The sequence below is a fragment of the Chiloscyllium plagiosum genome, unplaced genomic scaffold (assembly GCF_037043375.1).
Source record: "Chiloscyllium plagiosum isolate Xiang-an unplaced genomic scaffold, Cpla_swu_hap1 HiC_scaffold_24, whole genome shotgun sequence".
Classification (NCBI taxonomy): Eukaryota; Metazoa; Chordata; class Chondrichthyes; order Orectolobiformes; family Hemiscylliidae; genus Chiloscyllium; species Chiloscyllium plagiosum.
In genome coordinates, this window is record NW_028270162.1 from 8979013 (window position 1) to 8992256 (window position 13244).

At 43.0% G+C, this 13244-nt stretch overlaps 1 protein-coding gene across 2 annotated transcripts in view; it reads left to right on the forward strand.

Moving 5' to 3' along the window:
* The first annotated feature begins 113 nt into the window (after nt 1–113).
* trmt2a (tRNA methyltransferase 2A) overlaps nt 114–13244 on the forward strand; it is a 41157-nt gene continuing 28026 nt past the window's right edge. For both annotated transcript variants that reach the window (XM_087999875.1, XM_087999874.1), the window contains exons 1-2: nt 114–202; nt 9152–9773. In XM_087999875.1, coding sequence (XP_087856001.1) covers nt 9166–9773 — 608 coding nt within the window. In that variant the 5' untranslated portion in view covers nt 114–202; nt 9152–9165. The remainder of the gene's footprint in view (nt 203–9151; nt 9774–13244) is intronic.

The following is a 13244-nucleotide window of genomic DNA, read 5'->3' on the forward strand; positions in this document are numbered from 1 at the left end:
AAAGACTATCCGATCTTTAATAGTCATATTTTATTCGAGGTTCAACTATTTTTGTTATTTTTTACCCCTATTCCTGGGAGGGTCATTCCCACAATGCTGTGCTTCCTTTCCTTCTCTCCCCCTCCCACCCAAACACGTAGCTTTGACAAAATGGCGGCGTCCCGCAGGTGTTCTATGCTCAATCTTTAGAGAATCGGTTGCGGTGAGTTGAGCACAAAAATAATTAAACAGATTTGGAGCGTCACTTATTTTTGTATCCATCACGTATCCCTGTCTTCTCAATTGCACAATGAGCTTCGGGATGTTCCCCTCCCCCTCCATTCTTTTGCAATATTCTGTAAGAACAGATTTTTACATTCCTCACGCGTTGACACTCATTTGCTGTCAAGCAATTAATTTTTGTGAGCGACGTGGTTTTGTTTTTCTCGTTGCGATCGGTGTTCAAAACGCCAGTGTTTCTCCACTCCCGAACGAGTTCTTTGATGGTGGAATTGTTATTTTAATAATCTGCAATCTTCATTATTGCTGCTGCGGACGATTTTAAAGTATGAGTCTTTACTTGATATCTCTCAAAATGCTGGCGATATGTTTCGGATGGAATGTATCTGTTTTCTTTGACTTTCCTATATCGGTCTCCTTTTTAAGTTGTTCATAACCAACTATCGAGCTATAGAATCATTGATTGATTATCACAGTGAAGGATGTTATCTGGCGTGTTGAGTCTGTCCTGACACGTTGACAAGCAATTCGGCTAGTTCACTGCTCTGTCCTTTCCAACATATCCCGACAGGATTTTAAAAAAAAATCTTAAATGCATATGCAATGACTTATTGAAAGCTAGAATTGATTTTGCATCAACTATCCTCTTGATGAAGGGCTTTTGCCCGAAACGTCGATTTCAAAGCTCCTTGGATGCTGCCTGAACTGCTGTGCTCTTCCAGCACCACTAATCCAGAATCTTGAATAGCACATTTCAGATCCCAATCACGCTGCGTAAAGTAAATATTTTCTTGAGTCACCTTTTGGTTTTTTTTGCCTGTCACCTTAATTGAGTATCCTTTGATTCTTGACCTCACTTCTGAGGGGAACTGTTTCTCCTGATGTAATCCATCTAGACCCCTTCTGGTTTTGAACAGTTATTAAAACTCAATTTTCTCAGGAAAATAACAGTTCCTCCAATTTATCCTCTCAACTGAAGTCTGTTGTGCGTGGAGTGATTCTTGTGTATTTTCTAAAGCCTTCTTTGTGGCTTCTTAAACTATAGTGCCTAGAATTTGACATACATTCCAGTTAAAGCTGAACCAGGATTCACTGGACTCAAAACATTAACTCTACTTTCTCACTACAGATGCTACCAGACCTGCTGAGTTTTTCCAGCAATTTCCGGTTTTGTTTCAGATCTTCAGCACCTGCAGTTCTTTGTTTTATTTTCTCATAACTTTGCTGCTTTTGCACTCTGTGCCCCTATTTATAAAGCTCAAGATCTGTTTTTTCCTTTTTAACTACTTTTTCAATTTGCCTTGAATGATTTATGCATGTATGACCCCATCATTCTTTTGTCTGTGTACTCCCTTTAAAATAAGAACCAGAAAAGACAGGGTACATAAGCTATTTTTACGTTAGGGGATTCTAGAATCTGGGAGCATAGTCTGAGAATTAGAGCTAGACTGATCAGGAGAGATGTTAGGAAGCACTTTGCCACACAGTGTAGGAGATGTTTGGAACTCACTTACACAAATCACATGATTGATCAGTTACTGATTTTAAACCTGAGGTAGATAAATGTTCATTAAGCAAAAGTATTAAGGGATATAGGCATGTACAGTATATGGAGTTAGGTCTCAGACCAGGCATAATATCTCTTAATTGTAGGAGCAGGAGTAGGCCATTGACCTCTTGAGCCTGCTCCCCTCCCCAGGTATCCCTTGATCCCTTCAACCACTTTCTGTGACTTCAACAGGCTCACCACTCTCTGTGTGAATACATTTCTACTAATCTCAGTACTCAAATGTTTAGCCCTTATCCTTAAGCTATGACCCTTCTTTGGACCCCTTTACCATCCGGGACATCCTTCCTGCATCTAACCTATCTGGAACTGTTTGAATTTTGTAGGTTCTCATTAAATGGAAGAACAGGCTCAAAGGGCTAAATGACATATGCTTTGTTTTATATTGTCTCTCCTCATTCTTGCTATCATTTCACGCTTCTCAGCATTAAATTTCATCTACCACATGTTTGACCATGCCCTCCTGAAGTCTATCTCTATCCTTAAAGTTTACAATACTTAAAATTTTGTCACCTTGAGTTTTTAAAATAATCCCCTTTTACATCCATTATTCTATGTCAAAAAGTCAGTGGTTGTTCTGACCCCTGGGGAGAGCACCATTGTATACCTAATCTCTTGCCGTTTAGCCAATTTTAGTATCAGCTGTCACTATCCTTTTATTTCATAGGTGAAAAATTTCTCCAGTGGTCCTGTTGTGCAGTTAAATAATTTTTCTTCCCTTCATCTTTGTATGCTATCTCCATATATCTTAGATTTTTTGGTATGAAGGGAAAGAATGAGGGGTATGAATAGAGTTAATGGTAGCTGTTGTTTTCCTTTGGGGGATATCAAGACTAGGGGAGACATTTTTAAGATGACAGGAAAAAGATTTAAACAAGACATGGGGGCAGTTTTTTTAAAAAACAGAGGGAGGTTTGTGTGTGGAATGAGCTTCCTGTGGAAGTGGTGAATGTGGGTACAATTGTAATGTTTAAAAGACATTTGGATAAGTACATGAATAGGAAAGGTTTGGAGGGATATGGGTCTGGGAACAGGTCAGGTGGAACTAGTTTAGTTTGGGATTATGTTCGGCATGGACTGGTTGGACTGAAGGGACTGTTTCCCTGTTGTATATCTCTAAGACAGAATTTGATTAGACCTAATGACAGATGATCCAGAGTTAAAGTGCAAAATTCAAAATATTCACAAATCTTTGTTTGAAGGAATTTCTAATTTTCACTACCGAATGATCAAATGTTATTCTGAGGTAGTCACCCCGTGCTCTGAGTTTCCAGATGGGGGAAATGTCCTTGCTTCAGCACATCCCTACGTGTAGTTCCACCAAGGTTCTATATAATTCCAATAATATTTAATCACTCTTTATTTTCCAGCCCATTGATTTAAAAACAAGGTGACATAAACTACTTATTCTCCTACCTAAGGGATAACTTCGCTTCCCTAAATTATATCTGGTCTTCTACATACTTGTCCACTGAATTAACTTGCCTATTTCCCCTTCCATCTATCTGCATCCTTTGTGTCTACATCATTAACAAATTTGGATTCTTTACATCTCATTCCCTCATCTAAGTGGATTGTTAGTGATTTTTGAACCTCTAGCTCCAGTAGAGGTTCTGGATGTGAGTTTGCTCGCTGAGCTGAATGGTTTGTTTTCAAACATTTCATTACCAATGAAGCAAGGTAACATCAGTGCGCCTCTGGAGAAGTGCTGTTGGTATGTCCCATTTCTATTTGTGTTTAGATTTCTTTGGGTGGGTGATATCATTTCCGGTTCCTTTTGTCCAAGGGCGGCACAAACCAGGAGCCCCCCCCCCACCCCCTCAGACCCATAGACTCACTACCTGTAACACCAATGTACAGACTAGCCAAGGAACTCCACCAAGACTAAAATACTTAGAAGACTCACGCCACTCCACCCAAGAATTCCTGAACACCAAAGACACCAAGGTAGATGAGGATGAAATAATGGTTTCCTTTGATGTAACAGCTCTGTTCACATCCATTAACATCAACCTGGCCAAAGAAACACTAACTACACTGCTAGAAGAACCAAAGACACAAACACCAGACAGGGTCAACTTGCCATCAGCAAAGATAACAGCTAGTGGACCTGCACCTTACCACCCACTTCACATTCAGTACCAAGTCCTACAAACAAATCAACGGAACACCCATGGGATCACTAATATTAGAAGCAGTAATGCAGAGACTTGAACAAACAGCTCTTCCAACCATCCAACCCGAACTTGGGGGGTGGAACCACTATGTGGATGGCACCTTTGTCACCACCAAACAAAACAAATTAGAGGAAACCCACAACACTACCAATACTATCCTCGTTGGCATAAAATTCACAAAGTGGAGAAGAACAACAACAAACTGTCATTCCTAGATGTCACAGTAGAGCGAACAATCAATGGGGAATTTCATACCTGCGTCTACAGGAAAACAACACACATGGACCAAATACTTAACTACAGAAGCAATCATCCCAGCATCCCCATAACCAAGCTGCATTGGGACATTATTTCAACAAGCCACTACACACTGCAGCAGTGAGGAACTACAAAGAGCAGAAGAGAAAAACTTATACAGCGTAACCAAGACAAACAGGTACCCAATAAACACAGTCCGCCAATTTCTCAGCAACAAACCCAAACAAGCAGATGCAACATGCCCAGAAACCCTAACAACTTTACCCTACATCTCTGAAATGACTTTCAGACTGCTCAGACCTCTTGGCACATGATAGACCACAAACCTACCAACACACTTAAACAGTGGCTGATGAACTTAAAGACGCTATGCAAATGATGAGCATAATGAATGTCATTTACAAAATACCTTGCAAGGACTGTAACAAACACGACATTGAACAAACAGGCAGAAAACTAGCTACCAGGATACATGAACATCAACTAGCCACAAAAAGAGTCAGGAGTGTGGTGCTGGAAAAGCACAACAGGTCAGGCAGCATCCAAGGAGCAGGAGAATCGACATTTCGGGTATAAGCCCTTCATCAGGATTGAGGCTTGAGAGCCAAGCGGATTGAGAGATAATTGGGGGAGGGGGGGAGTGTGGGGCTGGGGGGGAAGGTAGCTGAGAGTGCGATAGGTTCATATGTGGCATTTAGGCGGTTGGCACAGGATTCCCATTTCCTGGCTTGTCTTAGCGTCTCTCATCCGTAGGTGATCAAAGTTTGTGAGAAGATTTGTAGCTCAGGTGCTCATTGTTGTGGTTCTGTTCGCCGAGCTAGGAATTTGTGTTGCAGACGTTTCGTCCCCTGTCTAGGTGACATCCTCGGTGCCGAAAGAATCGAATCCTTCCAGGCTTCACAGGAGGCTCCCAAGCACTGAGGATGTAAACTAGACAGGGGGCGAAACGTCTGCAACATAAATTCCCAGCTCGGCGAACAGAACCACAACAGTGCGATAGGTATTTGAAGGTGAGGGAGAAGGTGATTGGTTGGAGAGGAGAGTGGAGCAGGTAGGTGGGAAGGAAGATAGGTAGGACAGTTCATGATGGTGGTGCCTAGATGGAAGGTAGGATCTGGGATAATGTGGGGGGGAGGGGAAATGAAGAAACTGGTGAAATCCACATTGATCTCATGTAGTTGGAGGGTTCCAAGGCGGAAGATGAGGCTTTCTTCCTTGGGTGGTTAGGGTTTGGCGATGGAGGAGGCCCAGCATCTGCTTGTCCTTTGCGGAGTGGGAGGGGGAGGTAAAGTGCCCAGCCACAGGATGGTGGGGTTGCTTTGTGCGTGTGTCCCGGAGATGTTCTCTGAAGCTTTCTACCCACCCGATTCTACCTCCTACCCAAGATTCGCAAACTTGACTGCTGCGGCTGACCTATAGTCTCGGCCTGCACCTGCCTCACTGAACTCATCTCCACGTACTTTGATACCATCCTATTCCCCCAGTCCAGGAACTCCCCACCTACATTTGGGATGCCACCCACGCCCTCCTCCACCTCCATGACTTTTGTTTCCCTGGCCCTCAAAGCCTCATTTTTACCATGGACATCCAATCCCTGTACACCTCTTATCTGCCATGACGAAGGCCTCCAAGCCCTCTGTTTCTTCCTCTCCTGGCATCCCCACAGTATCCTTCCACTGACACTTTCATTCAATTGGCTAAACTGGTCTTCACCCTCAATAATTTCTCCTTTGCATCCTCTGACTTCCTCCAGACCAAGCATCTTCTACAAACCCACCGACACTCTCAGCTGCCTGGACTACACCTCCTCCCACCCTGCTTCCTGTAAAAATTCTATCTCTTATTCCTAATTTCTCCACCTCTGCTCCTAGGAGGACCAGTTCCACCACAGAACACACCAGACGGCATCCTTCTAAGATCACAACTTTCCCTCCCACATGGTTGATGATGCCGTCCAGCGCATCTCATTCACTTCCCACACCTCTGCCCTCGAACACCACCACTCCAATGGCAACAAAGATGGAACCCCCCCACCCTCCCCTACTGGCACCTTCCCCTATCACGGCAAGAATCGCAAAACCTGTGCCTTCACCTCGGTCCAAGGCCCCAAAGGAGCCTTCCACATCTATCAGAAATTTATCTGCACTTCCACACGTCATTTACTGTATCCATCACTCTTGATGTGGTCTCTACATTGGGGAGACAGGATGCCCTATTGCAGAATGCTTCAGAGAACATCTCCAGGACACAGGCATGTAGCAACCCCATCGCGCTGTGGCCGAACACTTTAACACCCCCTCCCACTCCACCAAGTACATGCAAATGTTGGGCCTCCTCCATCGACAAACCCTAACCACTCGACGCCTGGAGGAAGAACGCCTCATTTTCTGCTTTGGGACCCTCCAACCACATGGGATTATGTGGATTTCACTAGTTTCCTCATTTCCCCTTCTCCGACCTTATCCCAGATCCAACCTTCCAATTCGGCATCGCCCTCATGACCTGTCCTACCCATCCATCTTCCTTCCCACCTATCCGCTCCACCCTCCTCTCTGACCAATCACCATCAACCCCACCTTCGTCTACCTATTGCATTCTTGCTACTTTCCTCCCAGCCCCACCCCCTCCCATTTATCTCTCAACCCCCTTGGCTCACAAGCCTCATTCCCGATGAAGTGCTTTTACCCGAAACATCGATTCTCCTCCTTGGATGCTGTCTGACCTGCTGTGCTTTTCCAAACCACACTCTTGACCCTGATCTCCAGCATCTGCAGTCCTCACTTTCTTCTAGCCACAAAAAGACACGACCCACTATTTCTTACAGATGAAGGAGGACACCACTTTGACTGGGACAACACATCCATCCTAGGACAAGCCAAACAGAGACTCAATAAGAATTCCTTGAAGCATGTCGAGAGTGTTGCTGGAAAAGCACAAAAGGTCAGGTCCACATCAGGAAAATGAAGGGCTCCAGCCTGAAACATCGATTCTCCTGCTCTTCGGATGCTACCTGACCTGTTGTGCTTTTACAGCAACACACTCTTGACTCTGATCTTCAGCATTAGCAGACCTCACATTCCTTGAAGCATGGCTTTCCAACCGGACCTCTATCAATAAATACATCAATTTGAATCCCATCTACTGTCCTCTGAGAAAAAGAACTGGAAATGATATCATCCACCCATAGAAACCTAAACACATACATAGAAATTGCGACATACCACCAGCAGTTCACCAGAGACTCTCTGATTTTATCTAGTATGGTAATGAAAAGTCTGAAAACAAACTTTCCAGCTCAGCGAGCAAACTTACAGCCTAAGTAGATTGTGTGTAGTTGACTACTGACCACTGTATACAGCGTGTTAACCAGAAGATAACTTGTTTGTTTCCACTGTTTTTTTGTTCATTAACCCAACCTCCATGTACACTAATTCATTATGTCCCTGATCCTATGATTCCTAATTTAATTGAACTTGAGAAGGTGCCAGTGAGCCACTGACATAAATGCAACTGATTGGCTTGGTCGGCCATTTCAGAGGGCAGTTAAGAGTCAATTGTTGTGGGTCTAGTGTCATATGTAGTGTCATAGAATCATATAGCATGGAAACAGACCCTTCAGTCCAATCAGTCCACACTGACCATGTTCCCAAACTAAACTAGTCCTACCTGCCTGCACTTGGCCCATATCCCTTCAACGTTTTCCTATTCACATACTTATCCAAATGCCTTTTAAACATTGCATCCACCACTTCCTCTGGCAGTTCATTTCACACATGAGCCACTCTGTTTTTTAAAAAACAAACGTTGCTTTTGCCCTTTATGAAACGTTTTCCTCTCATCTTAAAAATATGCCTCCTAATTGTGGGCCAGACTGAGTAAAGATGGCAGATTTCCTTCCCAAATTTGTGAACCGGATGAGCTTTTTTTTAAGATCGTTTTATGCCCACTGTTACTGAAACTAGGTTTTTATTCCACATTTGTTTAACTGACTGATTTTAAATTTCCCAGCTACAGTTGTAGGATTTGAACTTTATTCCAGAGCATTAGTCCAGACCTCTTGAGTTACTCGTTCAATAACCAAATCACTCAATAAACTGAATAAAATGTTTATTGAAAATCTAAATCTGCTGCATCCATTGTTTATTCATTGCCTGTCCTGCTTGTTACATTAATTTGTAGGATACTTAGAAAACTTAGTGACTATTATTATCACCTTAATAGATTCTCGTATTTTTCCTACTGCTCACGTCAGGCTAAATGGTTTATAGTTTTTCTGTCCCAACTCCCAACCCCTGAATCCCAACTCCAAAACCCCACAAAATGGTTTTGTTTGAAGAATAAATGTTAACCAGATATGCAAGTAGTTCCTGGTATTCTCAGAATACTGTATAATCTTTTAAGACCTGAAAAAGTAGAAGGGACTTTGGTTAGTATTTTATGAGAAAGATAGTATACTGACACTGCACAGTTCCTTCAATGTTGCCACAAAGGATAATCCTTGATTTGTGCACTGAAATCCCGAACTTGTGTAATGAACCTGATGTCAAATGACAGTGGACTAGCGTTGAACATTTTTAGTGGCAACTTGGATGTTCCTGTGTATTTTTTCGTTGTGGATATTAAAACCAATTTGGCTAGAACTGTTGAAAATTGCTGTCTAATGGCTGTAAAGATATGAAGAAGTGAATTAAGGTCTAATGCTTAAGCCAATGGAAAAGTAAAAATTCATAAGTTTAAACAAATGAACAGCATCAGCTTGGGACTTCATTTGAAAAATTAAAAATTCATCTTGATTCATTAAGTACTGTTTTGAATTTGGATTTGTTGGAACAGAATCAAGGGATATTTGGAAGCATGGTGTCTGATTGAGGAACACTGGATGTTGTTTTTGTGTGGTTGTAGAATAATAATAATGTTGTATGTATTTTAGAATTTGGAAAAACAATGGCAGAAGAAGGAACCAGCATTTCTCCTGGAGACCTTCAAAAAGAAATTAATGAGACATCCACGCCTGAGGAAAATGAGGATTCCTGCATCTCAGATGAAACTCAGGTGAATGGAACTGAGCTTGAGGCTGATGTGTATCGCTATATTAAAGATGATCTTTTTACATCTGAGATTTACAAGATTGAAATACAGAACCTCCCAAAATTTGTAAGTTTCAGTGATTTAAGAAAATTTCTCAGCAGGAATAACTTAGTTCCTCACAAAATCAAACTCTTTGGAAAGCGGCCTTTTGCATTTGTGACTTTTAAAGAGGAGCAAGAACGCGATCGAGCAATGGAGGTCCTTCAGGGGCAAGTTTGGAAAAATAGGAATTTGCATGTCCGATTAGCAAAACCAAAAGCTGATCCTATTGCCAAGAAACGAAAGCAGGAAGGCACTGAGAATGATAATCATGAACAAAAACGTACTGCTCCAGTGAATGTTTTGGACAGACCTTTAAGTGAACAAATTGCTGATGTGGTGACACCCCTTTGGAACATTCCATATGAAGAACAGCTGAAAAAGAAAGAGCAAAATGTCTTACAAGTGTTGGCATTGTTAACTACGTATGTATACTAACTGTGGGATTTTGGGTTTGTTAGTGAAGCAATTAAAAATACATGCCTTTATAAGAACAAGCATGCTATACATTGACATTTTTTTTAATGCACTTGCCTGATTATCAGAATTCCAACATTATTTTAGACTGTTGAGCTGGAAGTCTTTGCAGGCTGTAAGGATTTTAAATCTGTTGAGTTTTCACCATTCTCGGGTTGTCCTGGTTCAGGTTTAGCATGAGAGGGGAAAAGTATAAAAGAGACCTAAGGGGTAACTTTTTCACGCAGAGGGTGGAGCATGTGTGGAATGGGCTGCTAGAGGAAGTGGTAGATGCTGGTATGATTATAACATCTAAAAGGCAATTGGATGGAGCGATATGGGCCGGCTGCTGGCAGACTGGTTTGGGATATCTGGTCGGCATGGACGAGTTGGACGAGGGTCTGTTTCGGTGCTATGACTCTTTGTCACACCATAGCCAACAAATTACATTCCTGCTCAAATAATAAAACAAAGAATTGTGGATGCCAGAGATCTCAAACAAACAAAAACAGAAATTGGTGGAGATACTCAGCAGATCTGGCAGCATTTATGGACAGAAAACAGAGTTAACATTTCAAGTCTAGTTCTTCAGCATTTGAAGCAGCTAGCAAAATAGCTGATGATGAGGAATAGACAGGAAGGTAGTGTTCGTGCTCTGAAATTGTTAATCTCAATGTTGAATCTGTAAGCTACTTAAGTAGAAGATGAGGATACTTCAGTAGAAGATCTTCCCTCAAGCTGGAAGATTTTCACTGGAGCACTCCAGCAGGCTTGAGACTGAAATGTTGGCATGGAAGTGCATGGCAGGCAAGTGGAAGCTCGGGATCATTTTTATGGACACAATGTAGGTGTTCCGCAAAGTACTCACCCATTCTGTATTTCATCTTTTCAATATAGAGGAGAGCGTGAACACCTCCTTCATTGTCTATTATCTGTCCCCACAACCCCAGCTCCTGTCTTCAAATGGTTTGCTTTCAGCACCTAACTAGCTTCTCTTCTTTCCTGGCTTATTATCAGCAAATCCTTTGTCTGCCTAACCTTTTTTCTCTCTCTGGACTCCATCTCCTCCTATCTGCTCACTCCTTTTCCTCCAACCCTCTGTTATCAGCATATCACCTTTTCTTAGCTGCTTCTAGATCTGAAGAAGGGCCAGTACTCAAAATATCCACTCTGTTTTCTCTCCACAGATGCTGCCAGACCTGCTGTGTTTTTCCAGCAATTTCTGTTTCTGTTTACATTCCTACCCAGCTGGCCAGCATATTTAAGTATGGACCAAGTTCAGTTTAATTCTGTGTATTATTTTGACTGTTGACCAGAGTGAGGAAAGAGAGAATCTGAGACTGGTACAGTTGGGAAAAGGAGTGAGTCAAATAGTCAGGGCAGGCAAGAACAAAGCAGAGAACAAGGTAGGTCTGCTAAACTGTATTGACTTCAATGCAAGAGTTCTAACAGGGAAAGCAGATTAACTCAGGGCATGGTTAGAAACATGGGACTGGGATATCATAACAATTACAGAAATGTGGCTCAGTGATGGACAGGACTGGCAGCTTAATGTTCCAGGATACAAATGCTATAGGAAGGATAGAAAGGGGGGGGCTAGAGAGGAGGGGGAGTGGCCTTTTTGGTAAGGGATAGCATTACTGCTGTATTTAGAACATAGAACATTACAGCGCAGTATTGGCCCTTTGGCCCTTAATGTTGTGATGACCTGTGGAACCAATCTGAAGCCCATCTGTCCTACAGTATTCCAATGACCATTTAAATGCCCTTAAGGTTGGTGAGTCTGCTACTGTTGCAGGCAGGGTGTTCTATGCCCCTACTACTCTCTGAGTAAAGAAACTATCTCTGACAACTGTCCTATATCTATCACCCTTCAATTTTAAAGCAATGTTCCCTCATCCTAGCCATCACCATCCGAGGAAAAAGGCTCTCACTGTTCACCCTATCTAAACCTCTGATTATCTGAAATGCTAACCTCCTTCTTCTCTAATGAAACCAGCCTCAAGTCCCTCAGGCTTTCCTCATAAGACCTTCCCTCCATACCAGGCAACATCCTAATAAATCTCCTCTCCGATTTCCAAAGCTTCCACATCCTTCCTATAATCCGGTGACCAGCACTGTATGAATACTCCAAGTGCGGCTATACCAGAGTTTTGTACAGCTGCAACATGACCTTGTGGCTCAGAAACTCAATACCCCTACCAATAAAAGCTATGCCTTTTTCCGTATGCCTTCTTAACAACCCTATCAACTTGGGTAGCAACTGTTGTGGTTCTGTTTGCCGAGCTGGGAATTTGTGTTGCAGACGTTTCGTCCCCTGTCTAGGTGACATCCTCAGTGCTTGGGAGCCTCTTGTGAAGCGCTTCTGTGATGCTTCCTCCAGCATTTATAGTGATTTGTATCTGCCCCTTCCGGTTGTCAGTTCCAGCTGTCCGCTGCAGTGGCTAGTATATTGGGTCCAGGTCGATGTGCTTATTGATTGAATCTGTGGATGAATGCCATGCCTCTAGGAATTCCCTGGCTGTTCTCTGTTTGGCTTGTCCTATAATAGTGGCGTTGTCCCAGTCAAACTCATGTTGCTTGTCATCTGAGTGTGTGGCTACTAAGGATAGCTGGTCGTGTCGTTTCGTGGCTGGTTGGTGTTCATGGATGCGGATCATTAGCTGTCTTCCTGTTTGTCCTATGTAGTGTTTTGTGCAGCCCTTGCATGGGATTTTGTACACTACATTGGTTTTGCTCATGCTGGGTATCGGGTCCTTCGTCCTGGTGAGTTGTTGTCTGAGAGTGGCTGTTGGTTTGTGTGCTGTTATGTGTCCTAGTGGTCGCAGTAGTCTGGCTGTCAGTTCGGAAATGCTGTGTACAAAATCCCATGCAAGGGCTGCACAAAACACTACATAGGACAAACAGGAAGACAGCTAATGATCCGCATCCATGAACACCAACTAGCCACAAAACGACACGACCAGCTATCCTTAGTAGCCACACACTCAGATGACAAGCAACATGAGTTTGACTGGGACAACACCACTATTATAGGACAAGCCAAACAGAGAACAGCCAGGGAATTCCTAGAGGCATGGCATTTATCCACAGATTCAATCAATAAGTACATCGACCTGGACCTATACCGACCACTGCAGCGGACAGCTGGAACTGGCAACCTGAAGCGGCAGACACAAATCACTATAAATGCCAGAGGAAACATCACAGAAGCGCTTCACAAGAGGCTCCCAAGCACTGAGGATGTCACCTAGACAGGGGACGAAATGTCTGCAACACAAATTCCCAGCTCGGCGAACAGAACCACAACAACGAGCACCCGAGCTACAAATCTTCTCACAAACTTTGAACATCTATGGGTAGCAACTTTCAGGGATCTATGTACATGGACACAGAGATCTCTCTGTTCATCTACACTGCCAAGACCCTTACCATTAGCC